At 35.7% G+C, this 18,173-nt stretch overlaps 1 protein-coding gene across 5 annotated transcripts in view; it reads right to left on the reverse strand.

The window, feature by feature from the left end:
* The window catches only part of NFIB (nuclear factor I B), a 279,688-nt gene that overhangs the window by 11,347 nt on the left and 250,168 nt on the right, over positions 1-18,173 (reverse strand). For 2 of the 5 annotated variants that reach the window (XM_074855642.1, XM_074855644.1), the window contains exons 9-11: positions 16,888-17,026; positions 13,319-13,401; positions 4,394-4,482 (exon numbers count right to left, since the gene is read on the reverse strand). The exons of 1 other annotated variant lie outside the window; for it this stretch is intronic. In XM_074855642.1, coding sequence (XP_074711743.1) covers positions 4,394-4,482; positions 13,319-13,401; positions 16,888-17,026 — 311 coding nt within the window. Of the gene's footprint in view, positions 1-4,393; positions 4,483-13,318; positions 13,402-16,860; positions 17,027-18,173 lie in introns of all 5 variants that reach the window. 2 more of the 5 variants (XM_074855641.1, XM_074855643.1) reach the window with 1 other exon arrangement.

Consider the following 18,173-nt stretch of genomic DNA (forward strand, 5'->3'; position numbering starts at 1 on the left):
TCCCTGAAGTTCAAGTTCAATCTGGAATTACATCATGTCTGGTTTCTCCTGGTTACCAGACGGCTTGAGACGTGACCACAGCTACAGAAAAAACAAACAGCCTTCTTCACGCTTCAGCTCCCCTATCGATTCAAACATAAACTTTTTTTCTTTCTCTCAAGTATGCTTCAAGTATGGAGCATGGTTAATTTAGAGATTAAGTTCCAAATTAGATTATCTAATGGCATCTTAATGGATTGCTGACCCATTTCCTGTGGGATGGCAGCATGCAAGTCTGGCTTGAATGCAATTAATTTCTTAGGAAGTGTTCTGAAGATGTTTGCCTAGATGGAAAGGAAACATAATGTTCTGCACATCTTTCTGCATTACAGAGTTGGGCAAAACTGTTAGAGTTAGCAATTTAAACTGATAAAGACCAGAAATCATTAGATTTTCTTTCTATGAATATTTTACAATCAGGATACGTCAACATTTTTGTTCTTAAATTGTAATGACTTTATACTTCTATTCCAAAACATTGCCCAAGGGCATTGAGGAGGGGCAGGGGCGGAGGGTATGAACCATTGCTCTAACAGGTGTCTGTGTTTGCCAAAACGTGCTTGCCACAGCAATGCTGCTGTGTTACTTTAGCTGTGTGTTTGCTCGATATCAAACACACACAAGGTACTGTGCTACAGAAACAATCTGCACTCACTCTCATTTCCCCTCCTACTTCTTTCACGAATCAAAGAGTATCCTATTTGATTGCCTTATCAGCGTTATTATGATAAACCCAGAGTGGTGCTGGGGGGAAAAAATGATGCTTGGAAAGCTGAACACCCCTACAGCTAGGGCTGAGGAAGAAATTCAGCACTCTGAGAACAGAGCTCCCCTCAGCATCTTCAGGAACAAACCAGATGTTGTACTAGGCTTATGTGTCAAGATAACAGACCAAAAGCAGGAAATGCTAACCATTTGCCTGGGTAGTGTAAATGTAATGTTAAAGTAACAGTTAACCCATAAAACTAACACAACAAAATTGTTTAAAAAATTAATATAAATAACAATACTTGGGAATTAATTATATTTGGCAATACTTGAGTTAAAATGTACACTTTGGCAATGAAAATTTGCTTACAGTCTGTGAAAGACTTGCAAATACTCAACATGCTCTAAAAGAGACCCATCATGCTGGCTTTTATGAGTGGTCCCACTGGAATTAATATCAATGGCATAATGAGTGGCTGAGACTCAGGCTAAAGCTCATGTTATCAGACTTACACGCACACATGCACACTTTTTTTCTCTCTCTCATGTCTTCAGTTTACTTGTTGCATATGCTCTTGCTCTCACACAGTGACTGAAACTGTATTAAAGACTTTTACAGCTTCCCCTCACCTTCTGTCTCTACGAAAACAGTTATTATCCCAGAACTGTGGTTATAACAAAAGAAGCTTTGGGGTTTTTTTAAATGGATTCTGAGTATCTTCTTCATATCCACAGTAAAAAAAAAGACCTAAATTATCTTAAAACTACTTGAGAAGTTAATTTTATTGATGTGCTTAAATGCTGTTCAAAGTTCAGCAGACATAATAAAATATGTACTATAAAAATTGTAAGTAAACAACAAAAAAAATAATTGTAGATGGTTAGGGTATCAGAAGCAAAATAAAAATTACTACTTCCAATACCTGACTAAATAACTGGGGTTTTTTCCCTTTTATTTTTAGTATGCTCACAGGATGTTCTATATAAGTATTTCCTTTAAACAGAATGTTTAACTCAGCTAGGCAAAATATTAATCTAGTTTTTATTATCACTATTCCTTGCAAGTCTGGTTTTGAAGAAAATGGTGCATCAATGACTTATAGTTTTGTGGTTTGGGGATTTTTTTGTCTTGCATTATTCATAGTCTCCTTTTTTTTTTTTTGCAAAGTTCAGTCTTTGGCATATGGACCACTACTGTCTTATACCTGGGACTTTAAATACCAACAGATACATAATTTTATATGGATAGAAAAACCCAGAAAATGTATTTTTATACCCCTGTATCATATTTTGAAATCTATGTATCATATCTAGTATCAGGTATGATAGGCAACTACTAACAAGACAAAGAACACATAAATAACAGAGGTTTTATCATCATTCACTATCCCCAAGTTTCCAAGGTGTGGTTCACCAACGATTCTCTATGACAAAGCTTTCAGCTTGGCCACCCTGCTACCTGATTTCTGTAGAAACAGGACAACTAACATTGTTTCACTGTCAATTACTATCAAAATGAGCACTGCAAATTTGAGGAAGTCACACAATCAAACATTTATCAAACCATTTTGTGGGGGGAAATTTGACTGTCTGGGCTAGAATATGTTTCTTTGCCAATGACCAACAATTACTTTTGCAATACGTTATTTTTTTTAGTGTCAGTTTTAGTGTTGAAAGGGTTTATTGCTCCTTAGCCTGTGCAGGTATCATTTCTCTTCTTAAATCCTCACCTACACAGGATTTGAAGAATGTTCTATTCCAAAGCCCAAATCCTAAAACCATCTACTTAGGGAGAACTAACAGTTTATTTCTTTGTCCTCCAAGGCTGTGCTTAATTCGAGGCCAAGTAAGCATAGCCTGGACCTGTAAAGAGTGGCAGAATTTGTGTCCAACCTCATCTGGCAGCACTTTTGTATGTTGGTAGGGTCAAAGTGGCAAGCAGCACTCTGGGAGCAACCTGCAAAGCAGTTTTGTCTATAAAGGTGAGTGGATCATGGAGCATGCTTGTATTCATCATCAAAGTTTGCTTGGACATCACCTAGAAATCTTCTTCCCTCCTTTCTCTTCATAATTTATGCCCAAGGATCCTGTGTGATGGGTACTGAAAAACAGAATTCAGCAAACACTGGGACAGTGCTTCAGTGGGTATAAACTGGCATTGCATTAAAGGGGGCTTGAGTGATGACTGATTAAAACCATTCAAGGATATTCCTAGATTGGCAGTTGTCATATAATTTCCTAACATCTGTCAATGCCCTGAAAAAGCAACACCCTTTCTAGTGGGAGAATAAATCACCCCCTCTGTGCTATACTAGCTCAGTTTGGATTCACTCTTGGCAGTACATTGAAAACTGTGGCAATTACTGCGTGGTGGGGATTTATAATGTGAATCACAGCCCTTGAGAACATGAGGTGAATCCATTAGCTAATTTTCCATTGTGCCATTTAATCTATAAGGGAAGGAATGACAACACCTTGCTTTTCCACGATAATTCTTCCAGATTTTAAATATTATTTCAGAAAAATTGCAAAGAGTAAAAAATAAAGCAATAATATTCAAGGCATTTAATCTTCAGATTTGTAAATAGCACCAACTTTCAAATTTCATAATTACCTTTCCAAGTTGATACTCAAAAACCCCAAGCCTTCTAGCAATCCATAGTACAATACAGTCCATCAAAAGGTATTTTCTACATAATATATATACACACTCACACTCCCACTTATACATGGGCAAACTATTCAGAAGGATGTATCCTTTCATGAGCATACAAGTGTCCAAAAAGTATAGAGAATTATTTTGAGAGTGAGTAGCTAATACTTCATCTGACAGGCTCCCAAAACACAGGCTTTACATGTACAACTCCATTAAGCGTTGAGTGTTGCAGACAACCTTGCACATGAAAGGGATGAAAAACTGATGTATCACAATCAGACAGATTTGTTTACACACCTATTTAGGCACACACACACCCCTCTACTGTTACCGTAATTTATTATATACCAAGAGATGTAAAAGATAATCATTTATAATAATTATTATTTAATATGTATCAAAGGTTAATGGAGTTTATTGTGTTTGCTTTTTATTCATACAAAAAGAAACTCTATTTTGTGTAAATCATTCCTAATTATTCTGTTATTTAGTTGAGAAATAAGATGGTTTATACCTTACCTTCGTGTACATGTTAGTGACCTAAATCTACACCAGCCAATAAGTCAGGAAAGTCTCTATGAATAGTATAGTTATTCATTGTCCAAAACCACCACCACCTCAGACAGTTATTATACTCATTTATACCTCTAACAGCACCATTTTCTTTGTATTAACACTAAGCCCCCCAACATATGACCATTAATTCTGCAAATGACATTTTTATTTTTAAAGCCTAAAATCAGTATTCCCTTAAATTTACAAACCCTTTGCATTTGACAGCACAGCATTCTCATTACAGGTGCTTAATTAAGGTAGTTTCTAAATTCAGCTTACACTAAAGATAACCTGAATGTGGATGGGAGAAATGTTACACGCCTGTTTTCATCAAATGCTGTCACATACTCCTCTGGAAGCTTGCTAAAACAGATACTGTAGCTCAATGCAACTTTTTTAGAGGTGGTGTAGGGGTGGAAATAATTAAAATGTTACCTTTGCCAAGTAATTCCCAATGTATCCTCACTGGCACTGGGGTATAAATGCCTGCCGTTTTGATTCATGGTCCAGTCACAAATTCTCAGCTGTCAATTGAAACCTAGCAGTCAGATATGGATCGAGCAGTACTACAGTTTTTAGTATTTAAATGAATACATGCAAACTAGTACTGTACATGGCAAAAGCCTTAGTTTCCTAAAAAGTAACTTTAAAAATAGAAGAAAACAAACAAAGAAAAATAACTTATTCTGAGAAACAAATGCCTGTAGATTTGCTTAAGATAATACTACTTTAATATGCTCCTCTATTAATAAAGCATAAAAGAGTAACTAGTGTTTAGCACATAACAATTAGCCATTATTAGATTACAAACTGAGCTGGAATAAAAGGAAATGTTAATAATCAATAGCGAGATACTTTAAGAAAGGAAATAAAAATGCTGTTTTCTTTAAGCAATGCTCTATATAATGTGTATTAAGATCAAATATAATCAATATGTTGTAGCATGCATTTCGTGAAACATAGAAGACATGCAATTTATAGAAAATCTGCCCAAATTAAAAAAACTGTGTGTCCTTATCTTGCTATTTAAGAAGGGTAAAGGTATTTTGTAATCTAAGTTTATTAATTTAGTGTTTCTAAAAGTGGTATTACTTAGCAAGAGGTGATAAAATAATCTACTCTTGCTTTAGACTCAGAGTAATAGCATTTAAAATACTTTATTGCATTTTAATATAATGAGGAATGTATTAAATGTTAGCCAAAACAAATTCTTCCCAGATCCTCAAATCATCAGTTCTGCCTTCATGGATCGTTCAAGTAACCCTCTATAGCTCTGTTTATTTAACAGCTGCCCTATAGTGTTAACAGATTTATTGAAAAGATATACTGCTTATTTTTAAGTTTAAGAAAGTGAACTTATCTGGCTTGAAAAGAAAACATACATTTTAACCTCTGTATAGTCACGCTGTATATAAATTGCTGTATCATTATATATGATACAGCACTCTGAATGAAGATAATGTTGCTGAGTTTAATTGCATTCGATGTATTTTAGTTTTCTCTATCTGTATTCACAGTATTTAGATAGTAAAGGATACAGTAAATAAACTACAATAAACTATTTTCACAGGAGTTCAATTAATTGCAGTCTTTTCCTGAAAAATACAAATGCTGAGGACAAGACAATATTGCAGACCTGACCCTGTCTGACTGTCAGACTGATAAGCTTCCTGCTGTTAAGGTCTGAGAAATAGAAGTGTTAGTCTCTGATGTTTTCATAGGGATTGTTTCTTGTTCGTTATATAAAGAACTCCAAGGGACCTTCTAAAGGCCATTAAAACCATGACTAAACCACATGAAATTAACCAAGAAAGGAAACATGCAGTCAAAAAGTTTGCTAGAGGTAACTGGGAATAATACATTATATATGTTTAAATAAAGGGGTAAGTGAATATTTGGTTTAGTCACTATACAAAACAGTATTGTAAACCTGATTTTAATATTGAAGACGTAGTAAAATATGTCAGCTCAGTTAATGTATAGTATATTTCCACTATAATCCTTAAGAATGTCATCATCTCCATTACAGATGTATATTTGAAAGCTTTATAACTTAGTTATAAAAACTCACTTCCAGCTGAAACACAAGACTGAAAGGTTAAGCCCCACCCCCCTGTTTTCTTCTTTCAGAAAATACAATTATCTACAAATAAAAGACCTTTGGCTGATTAGAACTATAAAAATACTAAAATCACAAACTTAGTGTTACCAAATTATTTTATGCCCTTAGGTCTAGCTCAAAAATCTGGCAAGCACTTAGTTTGCTATAGAACCATAGTGCATTTGCCATTTGGCGGAAACAGTAAGGGATTGATACATTACATTTTAGTAAATCAGCTTCTGCACTAAATCATTATATTCTTCCCAAAGTCTCTATGAGAACTTTCGACATATACAGTTAATGTGTTAAATTTATCATTAACAAAGCTCCAAAAAGTGCTTTTCAAACCTTTTTCATAAATGTTAGTAATTACATACTTCATATTATATACGGTCATACGTACCTCAATACATATACATCTAAATACAGTAATGGTAATAATAGAACATGCGCATTTTATATATATGTTGTAGACACATACATGCACATGTATATGAAGAATCATGCTACACCAGACTTATAGTTAGTGTAAACTGTAGTTCTATTCACTGCACCAACTCTGCCATACTTGGAATATTGACAACACCTTGAAGAACTGCAGGTCTATATGACAAGGGGTTCTGTGATAAGCCCAGGACTGCATCATCTGTGCTGAAAACCACCTTCCCAATGTTAAAAACTATTGCTCCACACTCCTCAGCAGCTTCACATAGCTACCATGTTGTCTTCAAAAACTAACGTGCCAAGAAAATGGTCATCTTCTCCCTCACATAAAATTTCCTCTCCCAAACTCTCTCTGCTTAGAGATCAGGATGTCTAAGATTTAGACATAATTTTGAAAGTATGAACAAATATCACTTTCAAAGTCTGCTTCTGTATCCCTCACACGTGTTGAGTGCTTTCTGGGTAAAAAGGTTGGAGAAGCTTAAAAGACCCCTATGAAGCCTGGCTCCATTTGATGGAAGAAGACATCTGTTCACAGCAGCAGTGAAATACTGCCCTTGGAGGATGTCCAGACAGCCCAGTATGGAAAGCCTGAGGGCACAGACCTGACATGAGTACCAAGATTTTGAAGGATGTAGGGCACTTCAGTACAGTATTTTGAGTGCTATATGTTGTCTGGAGTCATGCTAAAAGCTTTCTGGTTAGTTATAGTCCTCAAAGTATCTTAAGTGACTTCTAAAATCATGCCATGGTGTTAGCTGGAGATGAGAAGGCACATTGACTCTCACCCACAGTAATCCACTTAAAAGAGTTTCACTGCAGGACATGTTAAAGGGAGCAGCAGGAAACTACTTGAAGGCTACTTGAGAAAACTTAAATTCCTCAGTAGAGGGACTTAAGAAATAGTCCTCATAAGACATTTAATAAATGCTAAAAACATTACTAACTTTCTCAAAAATATGCTATGAATGCAAAATAAATTACCTGATTTGGCATATGACATGGTGAAAAGTCTTTCCTAGAAGCGTGTTGGACAGGTCTGCTCTTCAGTCCCACAGCTTTGTCATTTTCAGTAAGGAAAGCCATATGAATCCCACTTCAATAACAACTTCCATCCTCGAAACAGTATCAGTGATTTTTTTATTTATCTCTCACGTAACCACACAGAAAAGAACATAGGTCTGTATTCTGAAGTGGAAAAGGATGCCCAGCCTTGCAGCAGATGGCAAAACCTCACAGGCAGCCCAGCCATTTCCTGACACGTGGAGCTGCAGGGGTCTCTCATCCCTGCAATATGTCCTCACTGCTATACTCATGAAGTAGCAGACAGCACAAAGCCCACTGCAAGTGTTTCTCCAGGGAGACAGAGCAACTGCCTCACCTGCCTCAGCTATGCCATGGGAAGGGGCCACAGGCCCAAGAAGAAGCAGAGCAGTAGACTGAGTGCTTCTCCTAACTCTCCCAACCTGCCTGAAAGTCATCCACCTCCCTGTTACTGTTCTGCCCTCTGTAAAATTCCAAGGAAGTTATTTTGGTTTGCACTTGCCAGTGCTGTGAGACGTACTGGTGTGAAGTTCTACCCAAGAGCTGGATTTCACTATAGTTACCTTTTCAGTTTAAACTGGGCAACTTCCAAGCACAACCATCATGTAGAGTTTCAGGTATGCAAATCCTGCATACTTTAAAAACCTGTAGTCAACAGCTCTATCTTTAATCACAGTCTGAATAATTTTTACAGATTAATATTTAAACAGGTTTTGTATTCTTCTATTTAAAAAGTGGCTGTCTGACTTCAGTTTCAAGCTTCTGTGATTGCTAGTGAAAGTAGATATGTTTTTTGGAAAGTGTAATAGGAGACTCTGCTATAGCCTCTGTTAATTGAAAGAAGCCCATAAAACTTAACATTTGCATATTGTCATTGTTTTGACTGAAACTTCCTTTAAATGTGTTTCCCTTCCAGCAAGCATATGTGAAAGGTGACCTCTTATCCATTTACATACCTCCCTAGTGGTCATGTGACCCAGTTTTACGTCAAACTGTCAATTATGATAAGGGACACAATAAGAACAGCCTAAGTGTTGATAACCTACTTCCTGGCTTTACTGAGAAGTTCTGTTTAAGAGTCCACTTGTGTTCTTCTTTCAGCCTTCTGCTGAAAGCAAAAGCAACATCCACCCAAAACATTTTGCAAACAGATACTCTGTGCTCAATGGACATTTAAGCTTACAGTTTCCATGATGAATACTATGAAGAGAACTCCCTTTTGAACTGTGTGATTCAGTAACTAAAGGATGCATCTGGTAAGAACAACTTCCTACTGAAAAGGCAGGGCAGTCAAGTACGTAGGAAATAAAAAGCTATCTACAATTTTCTGATTTTGCATTTTAGAGACCTGCAGTGTTTCTTATTACTATGTACACGGCAAATGTCTTACTCATAAATGTCAAAGCTGCGTGAAAATCATGCGTACCACACACCACACCAGGGAAGTCCCAAGCCCTAGTGAAAACCATGCCATTTTATTAATCAGTGCAAAGACTGGAAGAGTTCTCCTTAGTAACTGGGTCAGCATTAGTTAGCACAGCATACTGCCACAGTCAGTAAAGTTCTAATGCTATCCCATTTATCTATATTTTCTATTTAAAAATACAGTCACCCATACAAGGCTTCAAGCTGCATTAAAATTAAATAAATAACCAAGAAAGAAAACCTCTCAGTTATTTCATTCATTCCAACAGAAATGCTATTATTTGTGAAACCATTAATCTGTATTTGCAATAAAGATGTTTATCTATCCATCCATCTATCTTTTTATATTGTTTACACGGGTAAATTTCATTACTTTCTGGCAACGTTCTAGCTCTATAGCCAGAAACAACATCAACCTGCCTCTAAGTGTCTATCATAATAAATCCATGAAGCTGAGAACACAAAAAGGCTACAGAAATGCCATCATATAACCATGAGAATTCTGATCACTAAGACTTTGTCACTGAACTAATGACCCCTCCATTAAAATTATTTAACCAATAGAATGGAGACACAACTAGAATCTGGCAAGGGAATGTGTCCACTTGATTGAATCTGTCTGAGTTTCCTCAGTTTGTTGCTTTTTCCTCTAGTCTAAGCTTAGAAACCCCAAATCTTCAGTAGATGCAAATCAGAGAAAGAAGGGGGAAAAAAGGTGCTCCCATATATTTATGAAGATTATCCAAACTTTCTTTTACATGCAATTCATTTAAGATGCTTCTTAACACAGATGATGAGCACCAAGTACTAGATTTGACTTCATAAAATAATCTCACCAACCACCAATAGCAAAATTAAGAAAAACTCTCTCACTCATGTACTAGCTCTTATCACTTCCTTTGCCTCTTCCTATGGTGCTTTCCCTGCAGTTATATTATCAATACTTAACTCTCAGAAGCTGATACTGAATCAAGAAAAGCAAACTAAGTGGTCATTAATAATTTCTAATATTTAGGGTGCAGCTGACATGACAATAAAATTATACGATACATGTGACTCTGTAGATGCCACTGAAGTAAGAGATAAGTTTTGTAACTGTTTATGTCACAGTATAGAAATACCTGTTATTTCAAGGCAGATAACAGAAAGACCCACCAGCAATTGCAGCAGAAAGTGGACTGCATAGTTATAATTCCTCATTAGAACCTTGTCTTCCCAACTATCAACGTAGCATGCTAAGTAATGCACATAACACATATTTTTCACAGTATTCAGATGAATAAAAGCAAATAAACTGCTCCCATCGGTGCTATTATATGCTGTCTTTCAAAGCTGTATTCAATTTTTCCCATCTAAATGTAAGTATTCCAGGTAGGTTGAGCTATAAATTGTTTACTGGAAGTTCTAGCAAACTATCACTTTTTCAGAAGACTGCGTGTAAGCTCATGTTGCAAAATACATGTGTAACTTTTAAATTTATTTTGGCTGCTGTAATTTAAACAGGCTACATAGTGGTTCTTTTTAACAACAACAAAAAGTACTCAACAGCAGATGCCAATATTTCTCATAACCAGAGAGCATAAATCTTCATAAAGACTCCTCCAATGAAGTAAAATATGTACCGGTGACAATATTTATTCCTGAGGGGTCACTGTGCATTACAGGGTATGGTGAATGTTTAAAAGACCTCTCTGGAACTAAAACCATTGGCTTTCTAATGTAGAATTTCTCTCCACTAATACAAAATGATTGATTGCCTTTATTGCAAGTACCCCTTGATTTTTCTTTTCATTCATCATGGGCTGCTTTAAACCAAATGCATTTAAAATCTGCCACAAGAAGAGTTGTCTCTTTTAAATTTTTGTAAAGTAATGAAAGGACATACTAAATCAATCTCATTTCTGCCTTACCAAAGGATAACCTTTGCTCTATTAAAGTTGTTTAGACAATCTCAGTGCTCTACCTCACTTTCTGGGTAATAAACATATAAGGCACCATCATCTCAGAGACACCTTTAGGATTTAAGTGAGTGAAGGTAACTAATTCATTAGGAATTTATACATACGCACTTATATATTTGTATTTATCCATATGAAAAAGCTTTCTTGTTAAAGTATTCTGTCCTTTCAGATGGTTTCAGCAGTACATACTGCCCCCTAATTTTGTACACATTTGTATGTGTAAGCATCCACACACACATCTCACCCCCAAATACAGTCAGGCAAGCATACACACATATCCACTGCATAAGTTAGAAAAAGAATAGAGAATTCACAGCAAAGATGAAACCATGACACAATTTTTAAATGTACTGTGTGGCTCACTGGTCACCAATTCATGCTCTTGAATTAATATAATGAGACTATGAAGCAACGTACTTTAGAAGGGAGAACATTGGTTTCACACGGTGGCATTGAAGAATTTTTCTGTTTATGGAATGTATGTGAGACCTGATTTATTTTCCCCTTCCCCCTAAGCCATCTGGCCACATGTTTTACCATGAAAGGGAATATAAGGCACAGTGCATGTAAACAGCAAAGACTGTGATGACCCTTGAGATCCTTCTCACTTTTATGTTCCTATGACACTACTGAAATCTCCAAATTTATTCCATCTACACAATGCCAAAAATATATAGAAGATACATGAAATAAGCAATACATGATTTGCATGTCATAAACTCAGCCAAGAGAAAATTAAGCGTGCTGCCACTACCTTCTGGCATGTGACAAGAAGTTTGTAACTCTTTCAATAAACTTGGAAGAAGGTTGAGTGCGTTTAAGCAGTAGCAAATTTGCAGTAAAAATTGTGTCTGAAAATACGTAGTGAAAAAAGAAAATTTACTGCACATCCCCAAATTAATTGGATGTCAGAAACTTTTCAAAGGATACTATGTAAAACTTCACAAGAAATCAAGAAAATACATGCACTGTGTTTAAAAAGAGACGTGTGCTTTAAAATACAATACACATATACTGTATATCTTTTAAAAAGAACCATGTTATAGTAATTATAACACATTTCATAATACGACAATCTTTGAGAGGTTAAAAAAAAAGCAATGCACCAGAAAATTTACTGAAAAATGAATGGTTGGCAAAACCACTAATTGTCATTTGGTATTTTCATAAAAGTGTACAGATGTTTCCAGTTAGGTCTCACTGGTTAAAAAATAAGTTGGCAAAGCATCAACAATCTTGAATAAATGATCATCTTTATGATTTTCTCTGAACTCTGCATGTGGTGACCTTTAAAACAGACATACTGCCACCTTGCCCTGGAAGTGGGTAGGGATAGGGAGTTCCAGAAGAAGCACATTTAGCTATATCTCAGCAAACACAGAACAGGTAGGTTTTACTAAAAATTGAAACAGGCATGTGTACCAAGTGTTGACAGGAACCCAAGCCTGAGAAAAAAATACAGTACAATAAATACCAAGGACTATCTAACAGCCCTTTTCTTACTGCCACAGTCAGCTTTTTTCCTTATAACATTTTACATGCTGTTAATTTCAAAGTCCTCTACTGTCAAGATCTAGGAGCAACACAAACACACATTATAAAATATGTTAAAGTTCTGAAGAGTCTGAATTTATTCCTGTTACTAGCAATGTAACATTTCTGTATATGCATGGCCTTGCTACTGACTGAAGCTAATTTGTTTGTAAGCCATCATTACTCTCAGCTGTATATTTTCACAGTTTGGGTAAACACTTCATTTGCATTAAATTTACAGCATTAATGAGATGTGAAATTTAAAATGCTACTTGAAACATAAATGATGTAAGAAACTAGAACAAAAATGTGGTTTTAGCACGTTTAAAATCAGCAGACCAATTTAAACCTATTAAACTAGAAATGATGATGTGTTGCATTCAGAATTTGGTTTTATAACTCATATTTAGAACTAAAATAAAGAAATGTAGGCTTAAATACCTGAGGAAAAAGAAAAACAAAATAGGTTGAAAATAATAAGTTGAACTTTTTGCTTTGGAAATTTTGCTTATTTTTTTAACTGAATTTGAAATGAGTATTTGTTCCTTATACATCTCATTTTCTTTCCTAAGATCCTATTAAAGATTACATGAATGAGTTCTTGAAAAAAAAATAATTGAAAGAAATATGATTAGAAGTTCCTTAAGATGGCACAAACCTAAGAAATAAAGCATATGCTAAAGTTATGTTTCTTAAAGGGTCCAGTTTTGTTCTGAATAAACTTCATCTTCAGACGGCTAATACTGAAGCCCTTAGGATCCCAGTCTAATCCAAGATAACAGTGTCAGCATGTAGGAAGGTAATATCGCAAAAGCTTCACTATATCATTACACCTATGTGAAACTTGCCCACCTGTTGCTGGTGTAGGAAGGATGTGTCTCTTGGGCTTAGTCCCACATATCGATTGGCTTGGGATGTGCCTGAGGCTGTGTAGGCTGATTAAGGAAGAACAAAACAGATTGATAAAAATACCAACCTATCATAACTATTACCCTGTGCAGGTACAGTACAATTATGAGAGATCCAGAGTTATGATTTTGCAGTATATAGGATGTGTCTGTGTTTTTCCTATATTTGAATTTTAATAGAATGCAAAAGAAAAATTGGACCAAGTTTGGAAAGGCATGTAAATTCCTATAAACTTCAATGGAAGCTGCATGTCTAAGTCATAATGATGTCTCTCGTTAAGTACAAGTCCCTCTGATTAATATATTTGTATTTTTTTTAAGTGATTAAATAAAGTATGTATTTGAAGGAATCATGAGCCTGATTCTCATTTGCATTACACCAATCTGAGGCACCAGTGAAACCACTGAGTTTATAATGTTGAGAGAAAATATTTGTGCACATTTATTATTCTTACTGTTGTGAAGGCCCATCACAAAACTGTAAAACAACAAAAATTGAAATCAAAAGTTCAGTTTATTTATGTGGCATGAAATGAATCTTTACAGACCTTTGGAAACAGGATGTAATCTCATTAGTATTTTCATGAGAAGGGAGCTAATTTTCACTGTGCAATATAGTATTAAATATTTAACTCCCCTATGCATCATGAAACAACATTTTCCCAGGGGGACAATTTAAGGAAGTCTCTTGCTGTCTCTACAGATGATTAAAGAAATCCATTTCTGAGGAGAAACGGAATGGTAGGTGATGCTGAAATTAGTTACAGAGTATGGAGCCTTCACCTGTAGGTCACATTCCTGTCTGGTCTCTGTCCATTACTAAATGGCTTTTAGTAATCCCTAAAAGCCATTACCCTCTCATGGCTTTTGGTGGCACTTATGAAATAAGATAGGTGGTCTTACTCCACTTCCCAGTGTGGAGATATCTGCACTGCAACATACACCATCACAACCTGGAAACTTGCTGACAGACAAAGCAAAACTACTAAAATTGAACAGACATACACAAGGATGCAGTGAGGAGGTAGATGGGAGTACTTACTGAACTGGCCTGCTAGTATTAAAGTCACACAGCAAATACAAGCAAATGAATACAGTAAACAGGCTTTACTGAAAAACTGTCTAAAATTAATCAGATATTAGAAAGAAATTATGGTGCAGGCCACAGGGTTCCCCAAATATTATCAAAACCTGCTGTTCTTTCTCATTCAAAACAATTCTGCTATTGCACTTCAGAATGAAAAGCAGTGCTAATCATTTGCCCATTTATTCTCATCAGACTGAATAATAATGATAACTTGTTGACCAGGCATATGGTTTTTATATATATTTTGAACCAATCAATCAGATATTGCAAATAAAAGCAAAACTATGCCTTAAAATTTAGTCTTGATTTTCCCATTAAGTTAACATTAGCACTCTGTGTGGAAGGTCTGTTCTGACTGATAATACACTTTATATGTATTCACATATAATTTATATATCAGAAGGACATGTTCCCTCATTTTTTGCTATTTTCTTCATCAACAAGCTATGTTCCTTCACTTTTTTGCTCTTACAGTTACCAATCCAGTCTCAAAAGGCTTTACCAAGCAGATGGACTACTGCACTGCTCTGAACATGTAGATTTTATACACTATCTCATATGCAGAACTGGCACATTCAAATAAAATTTGTACATAGGGTGGTTTTTATTATTATTTACATATTGTAGTGACAGACATTGGATCTTTAGCCAAGAAGTTACTTGCAAAGTGCTGTAGAAGCATGAGGATGCCTTATTTCAAATATCTAAGCTGAGATGTTCTAATGTTCACAGGGAATCACGTACCCAAGTTCCAATGAATTGCACAAGAAACTGGGTGCTGACTTAATTTGAAATATAGTCCAAATTTTTTCCTTAGTAGTGGGACAATGAATAGATTAGGTAAACTTTCCTGTAATGAACATTCTAAAGCAGTTCTGACATTGTATTTGTTCTTTTTGAAATTTGTATTAGAAACTCTGACCTCATCTGAGACAGCTATTTAGTCCAGGCACGACCACATCAAACAGGAAGGAGAATGAAACAATGAATACTTGACACTATAGATTAACTCAGTTTTCTCAGTTTTCTATTCTGGACCAAAAGTTTAGACCAACAGCTTCTTGTTTGCTGCTAAAACTAACTCTTCTTAAAAGGTGCAAGAACTGTAACACAAACTATCAGGGTGGATACAGATATACTCTACCACCTTTTAACAAAACTTCTGCTATACTGAAAGAACAGTTAACATACTTCCATAAATCTATCCATATAATTATTTGTTTATACTTAAACAATAGTTTGTCCTTTTATTATAAAGGTATAACCACTTTTCCTCCTTTACATCTCGGCCACTCCTATGCATCTGAGTCTCATCTGTTTCACATTCTAAATTAAAATCTGAAAAGATTTAAATAGTATAACACCTAAGAAACATACAGCTTATGGTCTCCATTAACAACAGACTGAAAGTTAGGGACTGGATTCACAGTTCAAATACTAAACAGGTTTGAAGCAAGTCATTTTAATGTAATGGACCCTGAAGAGATAAATATTTTTAAAGACTGGTAAATTTTCTTCCAAAGTGTATATTTGGAAGTGTCTCCTAAAAATCTTCATCACTCTGGTAAATAATGGTAACATCTCAAGTCCAAATAAAATTTCAAAGACAACAGAAAAGCAAAAAGTAGTTATAAAGCAACATTCTGCATCACCAAGCATAAGATGGGTATTTGAAGAGAATAAATTATCCTATACATAGTAACACCTTTGCTTATATTTCCAAAACCGCAATTCCATTGAAGATAATAGGATAAATAATGTGGTCCTATATAGTAATAAAGAGCTTAAAACATTAAACTTAGGGTTTGTTATTTTTTAAAAAAAAAAAAAAACAAAAAACAACCAACAGTGGATCTACCATCCATTGCAGCAATGACATGGAATTAAAATTTTCTTTTGCGATATCAGTTGCTTTTGCTAAAAACGACACAACCTATATCAACGTGCAATTGTCATAGCTCGGATTCAGTCTGTGATGTAACAAGGCTTGATTTCTGTAGGAAAGCTCCTTTAGGAGCAAATTATCCAATCTCTGTTTGGAATTCTGTCTGCGGGTCATTTTAAAACCTTGCTGCCTGGGTGTGCTTCTCAATGTCTTAACAATGTCCACCTTAGATGAAAAACTGAGATGAACTTAGATTCTCTTGAATAGTGGTCAAATATGCAGGCTTTTCCCATTCATTTTGGTTGTCATGTCACAAACTTTGGTTCGTGTAACATGATGCATTGGTTGAAATTTGGTGAGGAAAAGCTTTGCCGTCAGATCATGTTTGCTCTCCATGTACAAGGATGAGCATTCACTTGGTCAAATAGTAGGAAAAGGCGCCTTTTTCTGGCCTCAATTTGAAATCATATAGAATCTTCGATGGACATTTTTTGTTTCCTAAAGAAATACTTACTGGTTGCTGTAGGTGAAGATGCCTCACCTTCAGTGGATGTAGTGATGGGTTTAGTATCTGTCATGGTCAGGGTCACAGGTCGCACCGCACTGTGATGGGGAGAGGGTGCCAAAACTGGAGTAAAATGGCCAGGCACTTTCCCTACTACTTGACCACTGCTGTTAGGCTACAAAACAAAACCAAAAGAATGCCTTGTGAAACATACACATTGAGTTTAAGGAACCTACCCACCTATTTCAGGGTTTTCCAGATTGCCTATCACCATAGTACCTGCGTGCTGGAATGTGCCGTTCTAACAAAGCTATGAACATCTATGTGGTATTTTCAGCAGGTAGATCCCTCCTCAGATAGGTAATACATGCTTAAGTAGCAGTACTTTTTGGTAAGCTTGCTTTCTTTCTGGATGCAGCATACATCAGATTGTTTCAAAATATATTTGCTGTTAATGCAGTGGCTGTAAACCACAGTAAATCCCACGATAGCAGGATTAAACTGACCAGGCATAGGTCCTAATGTAGGAAGTATAAAGAGCAAAAGAGCTCTGTTTTTACATGCCATACCGCTCTGGCTTGGAGCATAACCAAGACTTGACCACAGTTGTCCACAGAGATTACGCATACTGGAAGGCCAACTAATAATTCACGTGTTTGGGAGTGGGAGAGAGGGTTAGGATATGATGCACAATAATGCATATGTCATAACATCTGGCCAAAAGCTGTCTATCAAAAACACAGAAGTGTTTAATAATGGGAACTTTGCAAGTCAAGAGCATAATAAACAAAGACACTCCTTTCACAGATAAAAGAGGCAGTCTGCATATGACTTTAGGGTACAGGTCATCAAGGTAATATGCTGCTTTCTCCATATAGGCACATCTGAATTTTGTAATGTTCACTGGTAAATGTATATGTTTATCTAAAGCCTAAACATACCTTGGACTTTTTGCATGACTGTAAATACTCCAATGGTAAATAACTTGACGTAAAAATTAGTTGAAAAAAATATTTTTTTCAACAGTGGCTGATAACTTTTGTCTTAAATTGATTGTATGTTCTGTGAATAACAGGTCTTTTAAAATACAGCCACACAAAATAAAAAATACTGGGAATCTTATTATCAGAAGGATCTTGTGAAATTTGAGATAACTCAGAGTAAAGAAATGGAGTGGTAAAGGACCGGATTCAACTGATATAAGGAAAGGTTAAAAGAGGTAAACATGACTATGGTAATGAAATAATAACTGGACTGAGACATTTACTACAAGTATGTGCAGAGTATAAACACACTGAAGAGGAAGGAATTATTTAGAACAT

Source organism: Strix uralensis, chromosome Z (assembly GCF_047716275.1).
Source record: "Strix uralensis isolate ZFMK-TIS-50842 chromosome Z, bStrUra1, whole genome shotgun sequence".
Lineage (NCBI taxonomy): Eukaryota > Metazoa > Chordata > Aves > Strigiformes > Strigidae > Strix > Strix uralensis.